Source organism: Ambystoma mexicanum, chromosome 9, assembly GCF_040938575.1.
Source record: "Ambystoma mexicanum isolate Mex_15411 chromosome 9, UKY_AmexF1_1, whole genome shotgun sequence".
In the NCBI taxonomy this organism is placed as follows: Eukaryota; Metazoa; Chordata; class Amphibia; order Caudata; family Ambystomatidae; genus Ambystoma; species Ambystoma mexicanum.
Window position 1 is genome coordinate 994,165,991 of NC_090931.1, and position 26,668 is coordinate 994,192,658.

General features: G+C 44.3%; 1 protein-coding gene across 1 annotated transcript in view; it reads right to left on the reverse strand.

The window, feature by feature from the left end:
- Window positions 1–26,668, reverse strand: part of LOC138488874 (dynein axonemal heavy chain 11-like) — a 2,478,284-nt gene that overhangs the window by 1,996,376 nt on the left and 455,240 nt on the right. Inside the window, exon 12 of the mRNA XM_069616234.1 lies at window positions 19,357–19,551. Coding sequence (XP_069472335.1) covers window positions 19,357–19,551 — 195 coding nt within the window. The remainder of the gene's footprint in view (window positions 1–19,356; window positions 19,552–26,668) is intronic.

The following is a 26,668-nucleotide window of genomic DNA, read 5'->3' on the forward strand; positions in this document are numbered from 1 at the left end:
AATATTCCACAATTAGACGAATTCCCTTTCATAGCTAGAGCTCTGTGGATTTGCTTCTATCTCTTCAAATGCTGCTATTTTATGTAAATGAGAGGTCAGAACCATTTGAACCACTGAGGCCGAACCTCACGAAAATCCCAAAAAATGTTCAGTTGTTTGAACTTGCTGAAACCAGAGGTGTTTGAGCTTTGCTTGAGCTGGCTCTCTCATGATTTTTAACAGTTTACTGTTATACACTTCTGAAACACTCCCACTGTGTTACAATCCCAGATTGTTTCCTGTGTACTGTTGAACCATTTTAGTACGTTGTTAGTTTGCTGTTACACAACTCTAGTACATCCCATGTTTGCACAGATCTAGTATAAACCAAGTCGGAACAATTACAGTAAACTGCCACAATGTCAATCCCACTGTTCACAACCCCTGCATAATCCCAGTTCACATACTTACTCATTCGGCAACAATCTCAGTTTACCATCAGTATGATAACTCAGTATGCTCTCAGTTTGCCAATACAGTATATTACCAGTTTGACAATACAAATAAACACACAGTATGAAAAGCACAGTATAGGCACAGAACCATTACACTCCTGGATTGACATTACCAGTATACTCTCATTTTGATATTGTGTGTTTTTACAATGCCAGTTTACTCCCTCAGTACATTCCCAGTTTAACCAGTCTAATGTATCCCAGATTTGACCACAGTGGGCCGGGTCGGAAGAAGGAGTTTGACACGCTGTGGAAATTTTAGGTTACCTTTAATGAAATAATAGGGCCTATCTTTCCCTATTGCTAGACGGAATGCCCTACCTATTTAAAGGAACAAAAGTCTTCCTTTGTCTTCCCTGACCAGGTTATTTGTTATTTGCTTTCTCAGGATTTTACGTTTCCAATTACACAGTCTTATATTTATTCTCCCATCCTTGGGACCTGGGCGAGTTTCCTCACACATTTAATGGTCCCCAGGCAGCCTCCTGCTTTTCCCAGTTACCCCGGTACCTCTCGTTATGCGGGAGAAGGTTGCAGGACTCGGCTCAGGATAACTTTCTCTCTCTTCTTGTTCGCCGGGTTCCCATTCTTGGCTCCTTGTCAGGTTCATGCCATATATGGGCGCTGGTGATCGGAAGCTATTCACGCTTGTCACCACGGTAGTCTCTTTGTTCGGGAGTCCTGCCCACCACTCTGCAAGTGTGGTCACCCCACCACCAGGTACATTGTTCCTTTTTTCCTCCTTGTAATGCTTTCTTTGCAGCTATAAACACCAGCCCTCCGGCATCTTGCACTGGCCTTGTGTGTCTAGTTCAAAGTGGTGGGCTCTGTGACCTGCCTCGGCTCTGCATTCAAAAGGCATGATGATGTCAGGGTGCTTCCCCTGATTATAGAACTCTCTCCTTTCCTTTTGCTCAGACTCATCCCAGCTAAATATACGTCTCTCGTATAAGAGACATCTTCCTTTATTTTTCCACAAGGGTTTCTTTTCACATTGCCTTCAGCCAAATGTAAAGCTGCCACACCACTCATTAGAGGAGACAGTGCCATGCAGCTATGGTACGTGCTTTAGGGAGTTTCCTCACTGGAACAGCAGTCCTTGTCCCCAACTTTGGGGAATTGAGCAAGTAAGTTGCCCAGGTCTTTTTGGTGGGATAGTGGCAACTCAGGTGAAATCAATTGAGTCTCATTTTCAGGGTCAGTAAGGAGTGCGGCCATAGTGACCGTAGTTGTCTTGCTCTACTTTCCATTCCTTCAGTAAGTTGACATGACAAACTTGTGTTTTCATATGTCTATCAGGTTTAAATATCAGATAGTTAAGGGGACCTTTTTTTATCTAGTACTTCAAATATTCCATACCACTTAGAAATCATCTTATTATCAGATGTTTGAAGAAGAACTAAAACTGACTGCCTGATAGAAAAGGACAGGGTCACAGCATGTTTATTATAGGATGCATTTCGTTGCTCTTGGGCTTGACCTAAGTGTATGTTAATGATTTCCTTTATTGCCGCCATGTGTGCTTTCAATTTTTTAGCCATTTGGGAAATGGGTATGATGTTCTCCTCTCTCTTTTCCCAGGTTTCCAAAACATCCTGACGTTCCCTTGCATAGAGTAACTCATTGGGGGACTATCTCAGGGAAGTTCCGAGGAGTCTTCTGGACTGTGAATAGGGCCCAAGGTATCATTATATCCGAATTTTTGCCATCAGTTTATACTAACCTCTGTAAGATCCTCTTAAAGGTCTGATTGCACCGCTCTAGTAAACCATCTGTCTGGGGTGGTAAACAGATGTTCAAAAGGTTTAGGTGTTAAGCAGCTCCTTTACCTCTTTCATTAGGAGGGACATAAACGTGGTACCTTGATCTGTAAGTATCTCCTTTGGAAAGTCCACCCTGAATAGGAAGGGTAGCAGATGTTTCAATATCTGTTGGCTAGTGTTGTTGAGAAGCGGAAATGACTTGGGATGTCGGGTGGCAAATTCCAAAATCCCAAGAATATATCAGTTTCCCAATTTTGATGTTTCCAGCGGACCTACTATGTCCATCACTATCCTAGAGAAAGGGACCTCAATAATTGGTAGGGGCTGTAGGGGTGCTATTGGAACGGGAGTTGTTGCTGTATTTTGGCAGATGTGATATGCCAATACATAGTTTTTAACATCTGCAGTATAACTTAACTCTGTGTTTTACCTACCCCCTGATGAGTGGCTGTCAAGTGTGCATGTGAGAATTCTAACACCAGACTTCTATGGCTTCGGGGAACCACTAGTTGCTTTTCAGGCCAAGCCATCTTTTGCCAAATCACCTCTATACAACAAGCCCTTCTTTAAGAAGAAGAAAGGTCCTGCATGGCTGCATCCATCTTCCTCGGTAGTTATTCGGGTCATTCTGCTGGGCAAAGGCTAGGTCTGGTAAGGCTGCAACTATCACTATTTCTTCCTGCCAGGTTTCTACTGAGGGAATGTTGGCTTCTCCAAAACCCCTTCAAACTCCTTTCTGTTTCTCCTAACTCTCGTGTTTCTTGGAGTACTGAAAATAAATTATGTTCTATAATACCTTGGGCAATTCTTTCCCCTCTTTGATGGTATAGGGTTTATTACCGTGATTGTGGAGTAGAACTTTGATGTCTCGCCTAAAGTCAGGGTCTACGACACCTACCATTACATTTAACCATATCGCCAGGCTAATCCTGTCTTTGAGGCTAGCCTAATATAGGTAGCCAAGGGTGGGGCAAGAGTATGTCCTGTGGGTTGCAATCGTCTCTCATCTGGCAGGAAACAAGATTTCCTCAGTACTTTGTAAGTCAAAGCCTTTGGACTCTTCCGTGGCTACAGTAGGGGCTCTGGCTTTTTGGTTTACTCTGGCAAACAGCACCGGGCCCCAATTTCTATCAGTTGTTTGACATCCCAGTTCTGACAACATATGTGGCAGGTTAGAAGAAGGAGTAGGACACGCTGAGGACATTTTAGGTTATCTTTAATGAAATAATAAGAATAAGGCCTATACTTCCCTATTGCTACAGGCTCCTGCCTACCTAAAGGAACTAAAGGTGCTCGTCAGAGGTCAGGAAGACAAAAGTAAAAATGTCCTCAGTCCAAAGCAACTCTACCTGATCCTACCACTATATGTAACTAATTAAACAAGCCAAGAGAATGTCTTTTCTTCCCCTGGTCTTCTCTTCTGATAGTCTCCCACAGGGCTCCTGCATCTCACCCACCCTTTACAACCTGTTCACGAGACCACTGTTCAATATTCTGGACGCGCTAGGCATCACAAATACAAATTATGCTGATAACACGCCGGTCCTCATCCCCGTCACCGGTGACTGTGAGTCCAACATGGAAACCCTCAACTCCACTTACACCACTTTCCAAACTTGGATGGCAGAAAACTGGTTGTGCCTTAACTGTTAAAAAAACTGAACTACTGCTAATTTGGTCACCTTCAAACCCTAAAAAAAAGCTTGACAAACAGTATGGCTCTTTCACGATCGACAACACACTAATTTCCGTCTCCCAAGAAGTTAAGACCTTGGGTGTCTACTTGGACTCCAACCTCTCAATGATCAGACAGGTCAACGGCATAGCATCTGCAGCAGCCTAGCACTCTAAATTGCTAAACGCAGCAAGACCATTTCTTTCAGAGCAGAACTGCCTCGACATGGCGAGAGCAATAATGGGGCATCAAACTGATTATTGTAACGCCCTCCTAGCAGGTACCTCCTCTAAAAACATCAGTAAACTCCAGACTGTCCAAAACAATGCCCTCAGGGCCACCAGTGCCATATCCAAAAGGGACCACATTTCAGCAACCAGGAAGCAGATTCATTGGTTCCCCTTCAAAGAGCTTATCGTCTTTAAAACTCTTGCCCTCACTCACAAATGTATCCATAACACTGCCCCCTTTACCTATCACAGAGAATCGCCAAACCTATCACAGCCGACCCACAAGAACGGCTTACACCAACCGGATTACCATTCCCAAGACCCGGAGGATTTGCACAGGAGGCTCTAGTTTCCCTGTTATGGCCGCTACCCACTGGAACTCCCTGCCACCCCACATCAGAAGTATTGAGTAGCACATAGCCTTCCGGAAAGCGATTAAAACTATGCTGTTTGTATAAACGAGACCCAACTGGCCTCGTTCTTTTGCTTAGGCTGTATGCTACTACTCTCTATGCGATTTAACCTCCATTGTTACTGTATGATAAATCAAACCTGTAACCACCTTTGTAACCTACATCGTTCACATTGTAAGGCTACACGCTCACTGTAACCATGAGCAAAGTATCATTCTTGCAACTAAGATACTTTCTTGCAACAGCGCCTCGATGCCCATGGGCTGCTAGTGTGGTTTACAAATCTAAAAAATAAATAAATAAATATACAGGTTTCGTGGGGGAATGGACCCAGGAGTTTGCACCAGCAGGGGGATTCTCCAGCAACTCTGTGCTTGGATTGCCGTAGCTGCCTGAAGACCCGCCCACCAATCCGCATTCAAAATCCCTGCAACCCTATGAGAGGGTGAAGTCTACGGGGGGAAAGGGCGTTGGAGTTAGCACCAGAAGGGAGTTCACGACCGGAAGGCACCTGAAGAACCTTGAGGACTGCAGGTAGGAAGGAGCAGTTTCCCTTCAAACTCCTCCCCCTGACACCCGCTGTAGCACCAGAGATGGCTCTCGAGAGGGCTCAGAGATTCTGGTGGTCTTGTGAGGGGAAAGTAAGAGACTGTGGGACCAGGGACCATGCAGGCAAGGCAGCAGACCAGGTGAGAGTCAAGGCAGGCAGGTTCCTCAACATTACAACAATCAGAGACAATTAGGGACTGATAGAGACTGCTGATTTGCCTGATACGCCTGTGGTACCAAGAGGAATCGAACATGTGCAGAAGTCCCCACGCCTATATATATTTTTAAAAAGTGCAACTTGCCAATCCCCCACTAACCCTTGGCTAGCTTGCCCGCTATGTTAACTCCTGCCATGCCAGCAACATAAGAACCAGTATCTGCAGCCATACCTAAATGGAAATTGCTGACTGTAAAAAGGAAAATGTCAGTAGAAGCCCCACCGTCCTCATTGTGTGCCGCTGAAACCAGCGCAACTAACCTTGCACCTCCTTATTAGCGAAACCCACCAGTTTTTGGACTCATTCAACATCCCTGTCAGCTTGGACCCCTGGGATGGGGGAAAACGCTGTACATAATACTGAGGCCCCCACCAAAACTGACAAGCTCACAGGCTCATCCAATGAGGGTAGGGCCCTGTGTCCCAACAGGGTCATCGGCATATGGATCACGGGCCCTAGAGCTGTATTGATCACCTATGCCTTGGGGGGGGGGCTCTCAGTGCGCCACATCGACTACTGCTGGAGCTTACCTGAGTGTGGCCACAGGGGAAGCCATTGACCATGTAATTGGGACTTCTACCTACACCCCCACCATTATGACTATCACACCCGCTGTTGTTTTATCCCCTAGCCAGTGTTGGATGGAGCACAGGGACATCAATTAGGGGCCACCAGGGGTTGCAACTGTGACCCCTGGGGTCTCCCTTGCTACCCGTGTGGTATCCCTTGCTACCCCTAAACATTTTTTTAAAGTGTCATGTTAAAAAAATGTTTTAATGCAAGCTCCTGAGCTGTGGCCAGCACCATGTGGCTCTTTGCTTCTGGAGTGGCTGGCTTTCTTGTTCAACCCTCTTAAAAAATAAAAAATAAAAAAGAACAGGGGTTCCACAAGTCTAACACTTTCAGCAGTGACCCTAAATAAGAAAGAATAGGAATTCTATAAAATCATTGCTAGAATCTTTAAAGGTTTATTTCAGGCACACTTCAGGGGGTGAGTCACTGTCTGTTCTTAAACACCTCAACTCAGCCTTTCATCCTTCTGAGGTCGATAAATGAGTACCAACACAGGTTGGGTGATATTGTATGTATATTATTTCTATATAAAGCGCGTAAGCGTAAGTGCTATATAATAACACATCATTATCATTTGGCCATGAACGTCTGCTTGCATTCAGAGTAATTTGGTCATATGGGCCTATACACACTGATCTAATGATACATATGGCGATCCATTCTTGTATGAAATATATATCACATTATAGTGATATCATAAGCATATTTTTCATACGTAGGAACAATACTATGTGACGCCACTTCCTGTTTTGTCAAGGGGTGAAAGGTCATGTTCATTCGCTTCCCGCAATATCACTTTCAGGTATGGTCAAATGACATCACTTTAACTTTATTAACTGGTTTCTATAATGGTATCTCCTCCTCAGGCCCTGGATTAGTTTCTCTCTTCATATGATACCTATCTTTCTGGCCCGGGTTATTTGTTATATGCTTGTTCAGGTTTTTATAGTTCCAATTACACAGTGCTGTATTTACTCTCTCGGCATTAGGACTGGGACGAGTTTCCTTACACATATAAGGGTCCCCAGGCAGCCTCACGCTTTTCCCAGTTCCCTCAGTACATCTCCTTATGCGGGGGAAGGACTTGGCTCTCGCTCTGGTAAGCTCTCTCTCTCTTTTTGCTTGTTGGTTTCCTGTTCTCCGTTCCTCGTTGGGTTGGTGCCATACACGGGCACTGGCAATCTGAAGCAATGCACACTTCTCGTCACAGTGGTTTCGGCATCATTGTTTTGGCATCCTGCCCACCACTCTGCAAGCGTGGTCACGCCACCATGAGGTACATCATTCCTTTCTTCCTCCTCATAACACTTTCTTTGTGGCTGTACACACCAGCCCTCCGTCGTCTTGCACTTGCCATCTGCGTCTCATTCAAAATCGCCGGCTCCGTGACCTGCCTCAGCATCACCTTCACAAGTCGTGAAGATGTCAGGGGACTTCCCCTGCGTATAGCTTTCTCTATCTCTCCTTCTGCTCTGACCCATTCCAGATAATTATACGTCTCTCTTTGAAGTGACTCTTTCTATCTTTTGGCATATGGGTTTCTTTTCATATTGCTTCAGACAAATGTAAAGATGCCACACTACTCTTTATAGCAAACAGTCCCATGTATGTGGCTATGATAGGTGGTTTAGGGAGTTCCTCACAGGAATGGAAGTGTTTGTCCCCAACGTGGGAGTCTCTCCTGGAGAGATCCCACTTGCCTTGACCTCTAGGTACGATCTTGCAGAACAGGCTCACCTCCCCAGCCTCACAGGGGGAGGGACGAATACCTGCCATTCATCACACCACCAAATATATTGCAAGTTTATCTAGTTTGATTGATTGATTGATATTTTATTTATATTGCGCTCTTACACAGGTGTTTCAGAGCGTGATGTTAAGGATTTCAATCGGGAGACACATACCTTGGTATCGCCCTAGTATGTAGCACACAATTGAGAAACTTTTCTCCTTATTTTATGCAGATTCAATTTGTGATGGAACACAACTCATATCACACCCCCTTTGAAACCTCTGGGTATTAAGCGCGTTATAAATAACCTATCATATCATATCATAATTACAATGAGGATGTAAGCAATACACTTGGTTTAACCTTCTAGTGGAACCTATAGAAAACACCAGGGAGTAGGAACACTTTTTGATTTAGGAAAAGATAGCACCCAAGTCAGGATTTCCCTGTGCAATGTTACCTTAACCAACAAATAATTGAATTCTGAATGGATAGAAAGACACAGCAGGTAATCAGGAATAAGAGGCAAGAAACGGAATCCAAATCCGACCTCCCCTCACCAAATAAGAGTGGAAAACAGATTTTAAACCCCTCGCAATGACACTCGGAAAAGGACAAATAAATAATTAATGTGCAGTTAAAACTCTAAGGTAAATACAATTTCTCACTAAAGCAATGCATAGACACTAACAATCACAAACAATGGATTACCAACAGAGTACAATTGAAAACTGAGTGGAAATCCAAAAACATGTTGCAGCAAAATGACAAAGATGCATTTCTTTTCAATTCCCGCTTTAAATTACCCTAACAGTTTTTAATAAAAACGAGTGAAATACTCTGATTTGGGTTGGGGGACAGATGTATATCACAGGGACACTCTAGAGTTGAAAATAGGTATCTGGCTATGAAACTGGATGAGTTATGAAAGATATAAAAAGGTGTGCTTGGAGTAAAAGGAAGCCGTGAAATAGGAAAGGAAATCAGTTGTGACAAGAACAGTTTTACTCTAAACTAGAGTATTCAGACTAAACCACCAGACTAAACCACCAAAGATGGACACAGTAAAATCCAAGGTTGATTTGAGAGTTCAACCCCGTCACCCCAGCGCCCAACCCTGGAGGAAACCATTCCGATCACCCGAAATAGGACTAATGGCTTAGGATTACACAAAACAAAATTGAAAAGAGATGGCGCTAGCACTTTAGAAAGTCACGAGCAGGGTCCACAGATAATTCTAACAGTTTTAACAAGTTATCAGAATAAGGATAGGATGGCTTAGAGAGTGGGATAAGGACAAAGGCAAGACAAGATAGGTTATGGGTTTCTATGGGGTAGGGATTACACTCACAGTCCACTTTTAGTTTTGGGATTTTTGGACCGTCAACAGGTTCTGGTCACCACACGGCTGCGCGACTGTCAAAGGAAAACAGCTGGGCCATTCTGGTCACCGGATGACAAGAACAGCGGAATGGCAGTTCTGGTCACTGGATACTAAAGGTCAGCTGGATGGCAGGACTGCAGCGGGCATGCAGTTAGTGGGCAGCAAGCCAGTCTGATTTCAGGATGCAAAAGGTACCACAGCTTTCCCCTTGGTTATTTGGGATTTTAGTGGGATTGAGGCCTTGCTGGAATAAGATCAACAATGCTTTGGCCATGTGGTGGGGTCCGGAATCTGGATGAAGCAGATCAGGAACACAGCACAGGAACTTCAGGAAGAGTGTCTGTCTAGAGTCTTGTTAGGGACTCTTATTTATAATGCATAGTGACATCATCAAAGTATATGGCGGGCAGGCTTAGCTAAACACACCTCTAACTGACAGGATTGGTCAGTGGTGCTAGTCTCCGCCTCGCTCTCAACTGGTTGGATTTCAAAGCAGGAGGGCAGATTTATGATGTGAGTTTACAATGTTCAAAAACCCTCCCACAGTTATTTTAGCCAAAATCTGATTTTGCCACAAACGGTACATTTAGACAGTTGAAATCTCTTAGCAAATTATATACACAGGTTGCATATTTTGTGTAGAGCATAACACTCCAACTCTGCAATCTGTGAGACATTGTTTCGACCTTCTAATACTTTTTGGTAATTTTGAGTATGAACGATTCAGCCTAAAATTCCATAACTTTATACACATGTGTGGATTATCATAAGGGATGCAAGTATAAAAAATTGCATTGGTATCATTGATACTTTTCTTATAATCCCCAATACTTTGCCATGTCTATTCCCAAGGTGTCAGTGACTTCTACAATGTCTCAAATTGTAAAACACAAAATCACTTTTAAACTGAAAAATGTTTACATTTTTGCAAAGTCTTGCTGCAGATATAAAAGTCTTTAAAGTTTATTAATAAAATAGTCTTAGGAAACAAATGACAGTCCTTTGTTCACCATATTTGGTCATAGCTTCCAAGCTACCCCCTGAAGGGCAGGGTCATCATGGAAATCTCCTCTGAAGCCTCCTGTAGAAATCACAAAGATGTGCAACTTTCTTTTCACATATCCTAGTCCTGGAATCTCCATTGTCAGTGTGCTCAGCTTAGACTAGATTCTGTCCAAAATAATAATTATCCCTCAGGTGTTAGTATCCCCTGAGAGACGCCCTCCTGTTGGTAGTATCCCCCCCCCCAAGAAGAAACTTATTTTTCTTTAGGAACTTGCAACATCCAACCAATCTAGTTTTAACAGTTTTACTTTCTTATATTTGGTCCTGAATCTGAACAAGCCAGATGAATAAAATAACCCATGTGTGTATTTTCCTCAGCAACAAACTACTTCACATTGCTAGATAATGGCAGGCTTTCATTCAACAGTTTACTTTTTAAACTGGGCATTTTTCTCCTTGAATTTTGCAAACGCCCATTTTGCATGTATGGTGAAAAGCTGCCATTTCTTTTTTAATTCGGTTTTGCGTCTCCATCAGATCCCCACACTGTTTTGCAGCCACAGTTATTTTCTAGTATGCAGGAGTTTTGTTTGAAGCACAGATACATTGAAACTGACACAGCCCAGATAGCTGAAGTTTCTTTGAACTCCTGAGCTTTGATACTTTTGTAAAGAAATGAACGTGTTTCCTGTGCGGGTAAAAGTGGAGTTCCTTTGTTGATGTTTCTCAGAGTTGGTTTGACAGGGCCTGTCATTCCGAAATCATGCATGGTTTTGCTGAAGCAGAATGGGCTATACTGGGCATTGCAGGGCCTTATTAATCACAGTGATTTGAGGATGAACAGATGGAAATAGCGTCAGAGCATCATTTTTTTAAAGGTGAAAAAGTTTCCTTTTTAATGAAGATTTTGGGCTTGCAGCAAGGCAACGCTGCTTTTCCACTCTATTCCATTTGTATATATCAGAACACACTGGCACACTCCCTCAGTTTGTTTACTTGTTGCATCTTGCCCAATGTGTGCTGGGAAAGAAGGTGCAGCCATCTTTTTGTTGCTGCAAAATGCAGTTTTAAGGCCATGGTGCTCACAGGAGCCAGCGCAACCATTTTGCTGTTTCTGCACAAATGCAGCTTGATTTTGGTGAAATTCTGTTTAGTGGGTCAATGTAGCCCACAGTGACAAGGCAAGGGAGGGTAACAAAAAACAATGCTCTTAATAGGCGCAGTGACATTGAGAACGCACAAGTGCATGGGAGAGTGAAAAAGGGGAAATGTCCATGGGAGTCGGGAGAAATGGAAAGCGCAGAGCAAAGGAATACAGATAAATACAGATAGATAATAAATAAATAAATAATAACAAGCAATCAAACAGTGGTAGTGCAGCCAGCAGTGGTGGGTTTGAGGCAACAGACAAGGTGAGTCTGATAAGTGCAGAGAGAAAAAATGGGGGGTTGTATGGTTACAGATACAGGCCACAGTGCAAAGGTTTACCAGGAGGCAGTGCGGGTGGGTGACAAGGTGAGTGGGTACCTGGGCCCAGAAGTCAGAAGGTAGACCAGGAGCACAGTACCAAGTGAGATCAGATCAGCAGGGGAGAGGAGGGGCGAAGGCGGAAGCAAAGAGAAAGGTCTTGAGGTGCTTCTGGAACCGGAGATGGTTTTCCTCAAGTTTCAGGGTGGCAGGGAGGCTGTTCCAGAGGGAAGGCCCCAGCCAAAGACAAAGATCTACCCCCAGCTCGCTTCATTGAGAAACAACTGACCCTGAGAGAGTTAGAAGTAGAGGAGCAAAGAGCTCGAGAGGGAAGGTATTTACGAAGGGACAGCTGAAGGTATATTGGACCCAGGCCCCAGAAAGCCTTGTGGACAATGCAAAGGATTTTGAATTCAATCCTTGCAGCCACTGGGAGCCAGTGGAGAGATTTTGGAGCTGGAGAGATACTATCCAAGGGCTTGAGGCCAAGGATAAGTCTTGCAGTCCTGTTCTGGATAAGTTGCAAAGGGCAGAGAGTAGAACCAGGTAGATTTAGAAAGAGGCTGTTGCAGTAATCCAACCTAGAGAGAACCAGGGCTCGAAAGACAGTGAGCTTCTGGGGGAAGGAGAGGAAAGACATAATACCTCTGAGGAGGTGCAGTAGGAAGTTTGACTTTTTTGGAGACGTCAGAGATGTGGGCAGAGAAGGAAAGCGTGGAGTCAAAGATGACCCTGAGGTTCTTAGCCTCACAGGTAGGGGTAGGAGGATGGCCAAGGGAGGCCAGCCAGAGAGTGGGAGGAAAGGAGGGTGAGGGTGTGCCAATGAGGAGGATATCCGCCTTGCTAGCATTCAGGCAGAGATCATTAGCGGCACTCCAATCCTGAATGGCAGATAGGCAATCAGAGATGAGAGAAGGAGAGGAGGTGGATGATGGAAGCCTGAAAACGAGTTGAGTGTCATCAGCATAGCATTGAAAGTGGGAGCAGAAAATGGCAATGCGAAAAGCAAGAGTTGCCAGGTATTGGTTAATAAGCCAGGGTGAGAGGCTAGACCCCTGGAGAACTCCATAGGTAGACAGGAAGATAGTTTAAATGAAGGACCCAAGTTGGACCTGGGAGGGTCGATCAGAGAGGAAAGAGGTCAGCCAGGCCAGAGCCTGATCTGTGATACCCAGGTTGTCACAGAGACGGCTGAGCAGGATGGTATGGTTGACTGTGTCGAAGGAAGAAGAGAGATCATGTAGGATGAGGACAGAGGGGGTATTAGGGTCAAGGTTGGAGAGCAGATATATCAATTTTCTGCAATCCTATTTTATCCCCATTTACCAAAATTGAAGTTTGACTCACCAGTGTACTGCTGGTATTACAATCTATGTCCACTTTGGCTGAACCAATGTATTCCCAGTTAACAAAATGTTTGCATATTCACAGTTTTATAATCCAAGTACATTCACAGTATGCACTATATCAGCATATTCCTAGCTTTACTACTTGGCTATGTTTCTAGTTTGTCGGATTCTTGCATATTTTTTCCATTTTGACTAGTAATCCAGTATATACAATCAAGGTAAACCTACATTATTAAGAATACTAGTACATTTACAGTTCGCAGAACACGAGTTCATTTCAGGTCGGTATATTTCCTGTTTGTCCCGCATCAGCATACATCATGACTGGAGGGGACCGCTTACACTTGCACTTAGTAGCCAACAGGTATTCTGGGGTCACTTTTCGTCATTTGTATTGTAGAGTACAAAGAGGCGGGGGAAGCCTCTTTACACTTCTCTATTTACAATCTGCTGTGCGAATAGTATAATCACTGTCTGCCATATACATATGCCAGGCAGTTTTTACAATGGCTTCCTAAGGAATACGTCTGCTTTTTGCTGATGCGAAAAGCAGTTGGTTTTACATGGGAAATAATTGGTTTAACGGCAGCATGAAAATGTAATTCTGCCGTAAAACAAAGTTGTTTTTTAAAGCAGAGGGCAAACGGGCAGTGGAAATGTAACTCCTGTTCCGCCCCCACCCTCCACCTTCAAAAACAATGAAAATCCCCCAGAGCGTAAATGGAGGTGTTCAGACGGTATTAGGTCAAAAGACCTTTTCCTAAAAATATTGATTTAGAAAGACCGGTCTGTGACCGCACAGAGCGGTCTTTCTAAATTGAACTGTCACACCCCTGCAACACACAAGTGCGCACAAAGGCTGACAGGCGTGGGAGCGTCGGGTAAGTGAATGTGGGGCTGTGTGTGTGTGTGCGCATGTGCGTGTGTGTAGTAAGTGTGTGTTGTGCTGGGAAGGGTTGGTGGGTGGGCAAAAGGGAGGTTTGAGGATTAATACCCCTGAATAAGAAACCATTCAGAAAGGCATAACTGTGGTACGTCTGTCTTAAACCCATCCATTTACGCTCCGGGGTCTTTTTTACAATCCCAGTATACTCTAAATTTGGCATTCCCAGTTTGCATAGGCCTGGTTTATTTCCAGTTACACAATCTCGGTATATTTGCGTTTGCACAACACCAGTAGGCTCACAGTTTAACAACCCCAGTGTTTTCCAGTTTGCACAATCCCAGCATTCCCATTTTTCATAATCCAAGTACATTTGCAATGTCCACTGTTCCAGCATGGTCTGAGCTGGATATGTATTTTACAGAATATCATTAAACCTCAAGTTAACTGAGATACGATTACAGCATACTCCCAGTGTGTAAACTCTCTGTGTATGTCCATTGTGGCAATCTCATTGCACAGTCTGCGAACATGCGCACAACGTGTAAAATCCCAATATGCCAGCTCTCCATCCTCGCATGCACTATGCCACCATAATCCTAATACTGCATCCCAGTGAACATAATGCATGTATAACCCGGATTTTCTCAGTCTACTGCCAGTTTCACTTTACACAATTCCAGTATACCACGGTTTCACTTTTATGCACATGTAATACAGTCGCAGTTTGCTAAACACAAGTACGTTTCCATTCTGAACAACCGCAGTGTCATCCTCCCTCTTTGGCACTCCCTATTTGCAAAGCTGCAGTCTAGTTTCAACTGTCACACCTTAGGCCTGTTCTCCAATCTAGATAGAAAGCAGTATATCCCGATTTTGACAATCCCTGCCTACTCACAATGTGTACAAACCCAGGGTCTTTCCAGAATGCCTAATCCCATGCATATTTCCAGTTTGACAAACGCAGGGGACTAGAAAATCGCAAACCAGGCCCAAATATCAGTGGGAGCGCTATGACTGGAGAACCCCAGCCTGTACAACTTCAACTGCAAAGACACAACACATTTAACTACTCGCTCTAAAACATAACAGTAGGCATTGTGATGAGGGTGAGGGGCCGCCCACCTGCATAGAAGAAAAGAGTGGTTGCTATGACATCAGGTGGCGATAGTAATGCCGATGGTGGCTAAAGAGAAATCTTAAAATGAATCAGTACCTTTTTTATGAGTGTAACATTGTTGCCATCGCGCTTCTTGGGATTCTACAACAGAAGTCACAACTTTTCCAAAGCCATTTTACCATGGATGGGAAGTGGCCCCAGGCCATGTGTGACACCTTTAGCCAGTCCTTCCAGGGTCTGAAGTTTCATGTTTGTCTTCAGAGGTATTGGCTTAAATGTGGCACAGGTGACATGATGCCACTTGGCAGATTTGAGTCACGCAGACAGTGAAATTGGTAGTACGTGTGGGGAAATGGCAGTTATGTGTGGCAGGAGGGGTGGGTGTAGCATTTAAAACCAACCAATCATGTTAATTTTAGAGACACTGATACTATTGGTAACAGAGCTTGGTTTGTATTTGCTAACAATGCGTTTGATTATTAGGGGAGAGAGAGAGAGAGTATCATGCATTTCGTTGTGCGTGAAATTGTCGGAATAAAATGTTGGCAGTAAATATCCATATCAAATATAGTTTGACACATATAATTCCTTCTAAAAATCATACTTTCAAAAATAAAAACTGCATTTTCAACACTGCTTTCAGAATCGAACTCTTGGTGCATCCCTGTATCCTTTGGACAAACGAGCCATGTCAGCATTATCTGCGACCTACTACTGTCAAACTCATTTTGTATGCATGTGGTGATAGAGGAAACACACGAAAACATGTTTGTGTGGGTTTCCTCTACATTCCCACATTCCAATTCCAAGGAGCATGTCAATGCCATGCTGGAGTTTTCAGCAGAGGCTGCATGCTTCTGGAGAGTGCATCATTCCAACACCATGTTTTGTATGGTGGCAATTATTGGTGAACTGTGTCTGCTGCATGGTGCAGGTGTTAGGGAGAATTCTCCTTCTAGGGATAATTTCCCTCACCTAGTGAGTCCCCAGCAGCTTTGCTGGATTTCTCGAGTTTATTTTTTCCACCTGGTAAGTGTGTACATCCTTTTTCCACTCTTACCTGTGTTTTGGCCTATGTGTTGTTACTCATTGTGTGATCTTGGGAACTGGAGCACACCACTCCAAGTGCCCCTGTTCTTGTATGGGTTACACAGCACCTTTAGTATAGTAACCCAGGGTTGCCTTTTAGACTTCCCTCTGACTACATTTCGCTGGGGCTGACTACTGTCCCCCAGAGAAAGGTAAAGTTGCCATTTACTTTACATAGTATTTTTACCACAGACCCAGTACACCCCATGTTACATGGAGTACTTGAAAGGGCTAATCTGTACCCCTTTTCTGTCTGTACATCTCTGAGCATTGTTTTACTCTTTTAACATTTAGACTTGGCTGGTGGAAGTGGTATCTACCCTAACTTTTCTACCACAATTATATTAGTTAAACGTGGTACTGTTCTTGGCTATTATATTAGCCTCAAACATAAACCCGCTTGACCAAATCGTCTTTCTTTTGGCTCCGGTTGGGTTTATTCGCCATTTCTTTTTGTTAAAGTCCTTCTTGTGTTGTACTTTGCGCGGCAAACTAGGTTCGCCTTCTTTGTTCACTGTCTTTTGGCGGGCTTCTGCAGAGAAGCCCTCCTCTTGGCGCCTGGGTGTCTAGGTAGACTGAATGTGGGGAAGGGGTGTAGTCACCCCCTGCACAGGGTATCCTAGGAAACCCAAGTCGCACTTTGCCATGATTGGCTGAGGTGGTTGTCCCGGCTGGACAACCCCCATGCTGCATGATTGACAGCCAGGCTGTGTGAATGGGGGTTTTGCGCATACAAGGCAGGTCTCTTGGGCTAGAAGTCAGAGTCGCCTCTGGAACTACAAGGAACCGAAGAGAAGTGGAGAGAACGACGGCTGCTGCAACTACCCCATCCCGGTGAAGCCCTGCTGCAGTCCTGAGCTAGCTTCCCTTCGATGACTAAGAGAAGATCCAGTCCAGAGTCTTCTTCCCTTGAGCCTGGTGGGGATAACCAGGTCATCTTCTTCAGCCAGAGATCTCTGCCGTGGTCGAAATCACTGCACACTGCTGTAGTGGTCCAGATAGCCACCTGCTGAGCCTCTCCTGTTTTTAAGGAGCACACCTTTGCGTTGTCGCTGCTGACGGCTTCATCCCTGTGTGGTGCAGACCCCCTTCAGACATCCTCCTTCACAACGAAGCTCCATGAATCGTGGGTCTGCGGGAAACCAACAGGAACAACTGGCAGGGAAACCAACAGGAACAACTGGCAGGGCACCAGCTGCATCGTGGGAATAAGGTACTGTGTTCTACTCGAGGAAACTGGGTAAATTCCTTTTCTTCATCCTCAAGGCTCGTCCTTGTCTTGCCTCCTTCTTATAACTTTTGCTTCCGAACATTGACAATATCCAAGTACTTTTTGGGTACACTGAATTGTGAACTGTCTAATGGTGTGATATTCGGCACAGGCCTCCGGTGTCACCTAAACCTGGCTCCGACCCTTTGACTTTTGAACTCCTGTTTCTGAGTGTTTCTCGATACTGTCTGCCTAACCTAAATAGTGCCTGTGATTTTTGCCTCCAACTCCCTCTGGGTAGCTCAGGTGCTAAGTGTGTTTTTGCCCCGGTAGCATTTCATGTCACGGATACGCGTTTATTTAGTAGACTGAACTGTCAAAAAGTGATCGCAACCGTATCCGCGGTATCGTGTTTTGTTCATAACACCGGTTCATTCCAACACTGGGTACTTACCTTGAGACTTAGGGCCTCATTACACGGATGGCGGTAAGGGTTAATGGTCACCGTTAATGGTAACAGTGACCGTTAACCCTTACCGCCGTACTACGAGGTCCCTTTGCGGGTTGAGGAATTTAACGCCTGCTTTTTGCAGGCGTTAAAACCCAACCCGCAAAGGGACCTTGGTGCTAATTACGGCACCGCAAATTTGCGGTACCGTAATTAGCACCTTACCCATTCCCATTATGCCCTATGGGGCAAAAATGGGAATGGGGAAGGGCAATGGTGGAAGGGGGAATTACCGCCCCACCAACCTTGGAGTAGGGCCGTAATTCCCCTTTCCGCCAAGGCGGTGCCGGTAATTTACCGGTATGGACCAAGGTGCTAATAGCACCTTGGTCCACCGCCTACCGTGTAATGAGGCTCTTACTGTACAAAGTGAATTGGTTAGTTGTAGTATATTTAACGTGTGGTTTTGTTTAAAGTTTAATAGAGGTGTTGTGTTTATAACTGATGGCTTAAAAATAAATGTACTTATATTTTTTTCCCTGAAATCTTGAGTCAGTGTTTGCTTGAGTCAAAGTAATTGTGGTCCCTTTGTTTAATCTCTGCTACTGCTCATATACTCTTGAGATAAGCCTGGCTGCTCTGCTACTGCTACCACTATAACTTAGTAGTACAGGCTTGTACCAAAGGTAAAACTTGTATTGCCACCTGTTGTCTTAATCAGGTGTAGTGCTCCCTAAGGGCACTGCACAGGATTCTGCCTAACACAGGGCGGTGAGCACGACCTTTTATTCACGGTATACATGAAATGATAGGCACAGCAACCCAAACAGATGCAAGATTCCTGTGCCTTTCACTACACACATGAGTTGAGTGCCTGATCTGTTGATTCCATCTGCAAATCATAGATCAGATGTGTGGGCAAGAGCATGACCAATCTGGTGCGCATTCTCTCACCTGAGATTGTGATGATAAATGTGAAAAGAAAGACTTTGTTTTCGGGAGCTCTCGTGAACTGCCATTTAAATTGACTGGTTCAAAGTTTGGACCACGACCACAAAATGGCTGCATCTGGGAATCGTTTTGCTTTTAGATGAATGATGACGAGTGGAGTATGCTGTATGGCATGATGCCTCAGTGAGAAAAACAATTCCAATGTCGCAAAAGTGGTCAACATACTAAGACATGCACCGAGAAACATGAACATCAGATTTGCTCCGCCCACGTGTCTTAACAGAATGCATTCCAGGGGATCGGGTCATTCTATCGAAAAAAAAAAGCTTTGACACACCAAACTTTCGAATACAAAGTTTCAACAAAAAAAAAATCGAATGCCTTTTTTTTTATGTTAAAGGGTTTAGTTTAGTTTCATTTAGTAAAAACAGTCTTTTTTTAAACAAGGGGTTGGGGGAACGCCCATTTAAAAAAATGTTTTTTTTTTTAAAAATGCATTTGAAACTTTTTTCTCTCGATGCTTTGTTGTCGAAACTTTGGTATGTAGAAGCTTTCACTGTCGAAAATATCACTGTAAAGCGCATTCCAGTAGCCAACAGTGGACATGCTCGGTTCACAGACCCAATTTGTTAAGTGCAGGCAAGAAACTAGAGACATATACAAGCTGTTTTCGATGCTTTTGCTCGCAAAAGGCCGAGCCAGATGCTAAACACTGCAAGCATGAAACAACAATGATCATTATGGCCTTGCGTCGCATCGTTTAGAAGATGTAATGAGCTAAGCAGAAAGGGCATTATCCCCACCTTGAGAACAAAATTCTCCTCGGGCTGCAGGCGGAGCTCCGCCACGGACTGCCGCACCATCTGCTCCAACTTCAGGTCCTTCTTGCGGGGGACTTCCAGCAGTGGGAACAGGTCATTGATCAGACCCAGGAAGATCGGGACATCGTTGGTCACAATCTTGGGAAGATTGAAATCCCGAAGCGCCCTCATTAAAACCTTAAAGAAAAACATGGCGTGATTCCAGAAATATGGCCAATGATAAGCAACCGTAAAGGAAGACATAAAATTCACAAACATTATGGATTCATCATACTTAGACAATTACAGAAGCATATGGCCTGTTAAACCCAACCTGTTAGCTGTAGGCACAGAGACAACCCACATGGCACACTACATTTCAGTCTTGTCTTCCATCAGTGGGCAGTTCTTTCGCTTGCCAACAGTAGAAATGTGTTTAACGACACATCTTCTGGGTTTGGCTTTCATTTCGTGGTAATAAATCAGACTGCATTGTTACAATTTGCATTTTATAGCTATGCCTTGACTGACTTTTACACATCACATGGCATGCTTCGGAGATGGACATTTCCTGGCAGCGCATCATCACGAGCTGTGATGTCATCAATAAAGACATCTGCCAGTTGAGCCGCCACCCCTGCAAAGGATTCAGAAGCCGATACACTGGGATACATCAGCAGTAAACTGGGAATCTGGGAGCGTTGGAGGTGGCGCCCAGTGTCTCAGGAATTCCAGTTCCAGCTAACTGTAAGAAACGCACACACTCGTCACTAAAGAACCAAAAAAGACCTACTTAAAAGAGCGAACAACATTTAGGAGCTAGACTCAGGAAACTGTTGTACCCCAAAAGGATCCTGGTTTAGTACAGGCGTGTAAAACGCGTGGATTGTGCACCAGTCACTTCTGGCTCCACATTGCTTCTGTTTGTGCAACTTGTGCTGGCGTGCGGTGTGGTGGTGGGATCTGCTTCATAAATGCACATGTGGAACCTGCTGTCATTTGACTTCCTCATGGAGCTGGTGGGATGTGACTGGATGTGACTGTACATGGGTGTCATAGTCCAGGTCAGAAAGTCAAAACAGATTAGTGAAGTTTGTGTTGTGTGTGCGTTGCAGATCCACAGCCCGAGTAGTGCCCATAAAACTGAAACGACCCCATGTGGCACATGCAGCCATTCACCCAAGCTTCGTGCCTCAGCCAGCCCCGCTCAGAGACAGAGAGCCCGATTCATGGAATATTTGCCCGGTTCAAAGTGAATTTGCACTGCTGAAAAGCGACTTTGCACTGCCAACACAAAACCTGATTCATGGAACCGTCGAACGTGTATTTTGTACTGCAAAAATGACTATGCACTGACTTTGCCTGGACTTTGCCCAGCAAAAATACACTTTGCCCGGTTCCATGAATCAGGGGTTGTGTTGGCAGTGCAAAGTCACTTTTCAGCAGTGCAAATTCACTTTGAACCGGGCAAATATTCAATGAATTGGGCCCAGAGTCTCAGCTACTGCCACAATCTGTGCTTGGTGCCGAAGCGGATTTACCTTTGTTAGATAAGGCTGGATTGGGGCAAGTAAAGCTTTGTCATTAGTTGCTCTGAAAATACGACAGGGCTGGTTTGGCGCAGTATTAAAGTCTATTAAGACAACATAATATAGTTTACAAAGCTTTACCTGGACAAGTGGTGATGTACTAAGCATATGGGCCTGCATTGCACTTAGCATATGGCGGTGTGCAGTCAAAAAGTCGAAACAATAAAGTCGAATGGCAAAAATGTTGAAAAGAAATGTCGAAAAAAAAAGTTGAATGTTTTATTTTTTTATTTATATGTATTTTTTGGGTTTAGTAAGTAAAAAAGGGGTAAAATAAAAACAAATACAAAAAAGGGGGGTTGAGGGGAACTCCCCCATTTCGAAAAAAAACGTAATAAAAAAGAAATCCGACTTTTTTTTCGACATTATTTTATCTATATTTTGACTTTCGACATTATTGCTTTCGATTTAATGACTATAAACCGCATATGGCATCACCTATCCATGACAGCTGTGTGTGGCATATGATGGGGGGAAACTTGGAATCACACCTGGGCACACTGGGCTAAACCTAGGAATATGAGGCTGTAGACTATGAACCTAGCCCTAGCATATGAGGTCACTACCTGGGCACAGTAGGTGGTGTCAGTAAGTTGAGGCTGCACCCAGCAAATGAAGATGTGATGCTGTACCTAGAATATGATGGGTGTAATTTGGCACACAAAGCTGCACTTTAACTGGCATGTAAAGTTGCACATATCATATGATGACAGTACCTGTTCACACTTTCTTTTTTACGCTGTTTGGTACAGACACTTTGGAGCTCATGTTCAATCAGGAATGACATCAAATGAATGCATGAAATCAATACAGAGGGCCTCATTATGACTGTGCCGGTCCGGTTACAACGGTGCCGGTAAGCCTACTGGCACCGTTGTTACCGGACTGGCAGAATACGACTCTGCGGGTGGGTGCCGTCCCGCCCGCCAGGGTCAGACCTGGCGGCGGAACGGCACCCGCCAGCAGAGTTTTACAGAAGCACTGGCACCGTTATTAACGGTGCCGGTGCTTCGGTGGTCCCCATTCCCATGGAGTCCTATCAGACTCCATGGGAATGGAGACTTACAAAATTACCTGCGCCTGACTTCCCAGCCGCCGCGGTCATAAAACCCTGGTGTTACCGGGAAGTCAGGCGCCAGTCATTTTTGTCGGGTCTAGCAGCAACCCACCAGTATCCCTTGCAGGGTTACTGCCAGACCCGTAAGGAGGCCCATAAACTTGTTATACATTGATTGTATATTATCCCTCATTTGAATGCATTTGTGTGGCAGAGAGGCTGCACCTAATGGACTATCCATCTATGCCTTCATATGCCATCATCTCTGCCTTACAAATGCAGCCCCGTTTACGCCAGGATGACATTTACATGCTGGTGTAAATGCTGTGGATTCCTTGAAATGTGTCTGCTTTATACGCTAGCAAAAATCAGACAGAATCCACTGGAATCCATTGTAAACGCTGCCTACCATGCGTAAATGGCAGGCAGAGTTTGCTTAATTTTCATTACAGAGTGCAAAAGGAAGGTGTACAAGCAATTTTGACTGTAGTTTACACCTCCCTTTTTGCGCTTTGCAGTGATAATGACCACGGGACCTGTATGCACGTAGGTGGCCCCGTCTGATCAAATTATGATTGGCAACATTGAGCCCCTCTATTTTCATTTAGAAAGAATGAAGACTTTGGGGGTCATTTTAGAATAAATTGAAGCGTAAAAGCCAGGCGCCAGGAAGCTAATGTTTTTGTTCCTTTGTTTTGTGCAGGATCCCATTTTGTTGCTGACACAAGTTGGAGGAGGGGCACAGAGCGGAGTTAACATCTCTGCCGTGCGCCCCTACTCTGTCTTGTGTGGGCACTTTGTGTTAAAGCGAGTAATATGAGTTCAACGGTAAGCGTAATTTGCAGGCAGCGTTTACTATTTTTACAAAAAAGAGAGCAATCTGATGAATGAAGTCAATTTCACAAGCTTGCAAAAGCCGAAAATTGAATACAGGGCACCCAACGACACTTAAGTGCAAGCATTGGTGGTCCCCTGCAAGCAATTAGCATTTATTTTTTAAATAGTCCCCATAGAATATTTGATTGATCTTTTACTTGCCATTGTTTATTTTGCTCATACTGTTGGCACACTCCTGGTTGTTCCCCAGGATCTCATTAACTGTGCTAGAAAACATAGCACTTATAACTCGCTACACATGTTTTGAAAGTTTGGTAAAATGCACTATTTTGTCAATTTATTTGCCAAAATGTCTTCAAGGCAGTATTCCTGCCTAACCTCAACACCCCCATAACTTCAAATCGAAATAAAATAAACCGATGCAAAAATAAGGATTTGTAACCTGCATGGAAGGAACGTTAAATGAAACAAGAGTGTGGGAGCACCTCCACTGAGAATGAACATGGGCCAAATATGCTGTTCCACGGAATTTCTTCCACTCAGGCGGGTCTGCAGCCACGTTTTAGCTCACTTTAAATGAGCACGTAATGTGAATCTAATGCATAACATCCTTGCAAAAGGCTTTAATGAACTAGATGCCCATCACGGCTCATTTGCATTCATTTCTATGGCGCAGAGGAGGGGGCGGATCATAAATTACAATTCCGCCACCTCTTCCTCTCCTCCATACGTATACTACAGCATTTAAACAGGCATGGATTTTCATGCTGCTGTAATTTGCTGTGGATTCCAATGGAGTCCACCTATTCTTTACACCAGCAAAAAGCAGGTGGACTCGATAGGAATCCGTGGTAAATGCCACCTGCCATGCGGGCAGCATTCACTTCATATGCACAGCAGAGTGCAAAAGGGCGGCGTACATGAATATAAGAACAGGTTTTCCTTTTCTGGAAAAAGAGGTGAAACAATATTATTAAGTTATGCTTACTTACATCGAATAGTCCCTTCAATTTACTGTGTTATTTTCACCTCTTAATTTTCACATCCTAATTTGTAGACCAGGTTATTATTGGCAACATATAATTTAGAAGTGCACATTTGTGTGAGGAATTATGGGATAAGCTAACTGGGAGAATGTATGTGCATGCATTGTGTCCCTGCATAAGAGCCACATATGTGGCCATGTTTGAAGGAGGGCATAACAAAAGATACTAAACATATAAATCTGAGATTGCCCAAATTCAGTTCACAGGACCTGGAAAGACTGTGCAAAAACAGAATTTATAATTTAGGAATTCTAGGGCCATTTTTCAGAGCCACAACATGTTTTTCTTTTTCCCTATTTTTATTTTTGTATCATTGGCCTGTCTTTGGTGGACAGAAGGACTTCTATTGAAGTCCCCCTACCATTGCAACCCTTCTTGTCTCATTAAGACTATATGGTACTCGGTTTCCTATAAGACTTCCAGTCGCTGAGTTGCTTCTTAAGCACTCCATTTTTCCCCCGAGGTGATCAAATCACCCTACGCTGGTGGCAGTTATTTCGTTTCAGCTTCACAAAGGGTGCAAGCCATTTTACCGCATTAGTAGCCCAATGTAACATTTTGTTAGCCATTAGGGTGCCAATACAATATTGTAAGTCCTGCTCTTGGCCATTTTGTTGTAGGGGCTTCCTTTTGTTTAGGGCAACTACAACAAAGACTTAAAATGTCCATTCTGCACATATGAGCCCACATGGCAACCTCCATATTGGGATTAACTGGTTTAGATCACATCCAGTAGGGGTGGTATAGGTTGAGTGTCAGATTCAGGGACCAACTAGTACTCCTGTCCCTTTGTTCCTATTCCCCTAATGTGTTGGGGGGCTAGCTTTGGGCAATCCCTTTGAGTGGTGCTATTTTAGCTGAAACCCTGTACCTAAGCTCTCTCTTTCTACTGGAATTTTCAGAACAGGTTTACTTACCTGCTGTGGGACTTCCCATCATTTTCCACTGGTGCTGCAATTTTGGACCACATGTGGCCAAACTGGTTGGATGCTGTGACCTGGGCATTTCTCTGGTTTGGGTTTTCCACTTCTGGATGTGCATTCTGGGCCCCTTCTGTCCTCCTGCTGACTCCACTTGTGTGCTGAGCCAGGTCTTCCATGCTGCGACCATCTCCAGGCCATTTTGCAACCGTCTTCCTGTCCTACCTTGGTGCTGGAAGCTGCTGCTGCCTGCAAGGGTGTTGAGACACCAACACCTTTCCACAACTGCTCTGAAGGACCGTCCTGGGTCCCCTCCACCGACATCTTATTCATGGGACTGTCTTTGGTTGCTGGACATCCTCTCCTTGTCCTTCATGCCACTGGATCCTGCCTATCGGCTCCCACCACCATCCTAGAGTCTTCCTCACTGTTGCTTTTCTTTCTGGCTCGAGGGGCTCCCTCGTGGGAGGGCTGTATATTCTTGTTATCTGTCATTGTGGTCATCGTGGCCCAGGGATCCAGCCCCTGTGGAATTGCATTTGGTAAACGGCAGCCATGTACTTACCAGGTTGATTCGCTGTGTGGGAATTGTCTTCCTAGAAACAAAAACTGTGAGTAGTTATCTCTGGGTCTTGTGCTGGTGGGTTTTTCTCGATACTCATCTTCACGAGTACCTCTGGTCCAGGGTCGAGTGCTTTCTGAAGCGTCACAACTGCATTTCCCCTTTGGTTGACATTGGGGCTGCCCCCTTCTGTTCTGCATCGATTTATGGGCTTTCAATTCTTGAACCTACAACTGGATATCTTCACTGGAGTGTTCTCTGATCCTCCCTCAGGTCGTTAGCGGCCAAATCTGCACCTGTGGGGTAGAAATGGGATTTCCCTTCCTTTTCCTCATACACGCAGATTACCTATTGACTTTGTCCTGTTTATTTTTATTGGGACTTTCTGCTCACTGCTCACTGAAACTCTTCTAAAGTAACTTTAGGGTACGTACCTGACCCTGGATATTTTTCTTGTATCCAATTTGAGTCCAGGGAGTTGCTGTCCAAAGACTGATGTTATTTTACTTATGTGTGATTTGTAATGTAATTGTAAAGTCATGCTCTCAACTTTTACTGTGAATGCATATTTATAATCTAATTATTTATGGTAACAATGTGCTTCTTTTCTCCAAAAAGTGCACTGAATTCAGTAATTATTGTTAAAGTGTATCTGGATGTTTTGGTTGCCTGTGGCTGTGTTTTTGGATTGTGTTTCCCATCTGGGACATTCATTAAATGTGATATGTGTGTCAATTTGCGTTTCATTCATACTATGACCCAGAGGGGTATAAATACGTTACTTTGCTCGTGTTGTCATAAGGCATCCTGTACACTGTGCCCGACAGGTCTGACACTGCCGGGCAGAGCAGCAACGATAGGCAGACTGTCACGGAAGCACCGGTCCTTCCGAAGTCCTGTGGGACTCTATGGGAATGGGGACTTACAATTTGCCGGCGCCTGACTTCCTGGACCGCCGGGGTTGTAATCCCCTGGTGTTACCAGGAAGTCAGGCTCCGGTAAATTATTCCGAGTCTGGCAGTAACCCGCCGGTAGCACTGGCAGGGGTACCGCCAGACTCGGAATGAGGCCCTATGTCTTCATATTTGGTTCCATTATTTCTTCCCACACCTTATCTCTAAATGTTGTGTGCCTATTCCCAAATAATATACCTACAATATAATACGGGAGTGGGTTATTATGAAAATGTACTATTTTTAAGTATTTAACTGCGTACAATTTCTGGATCCCTTTTCCTCCCGCCCAAATTCACGGTGTGTTGTGTGCCTATCTTAAGGTAGTGGACTCACATTTTAGTATAGCAT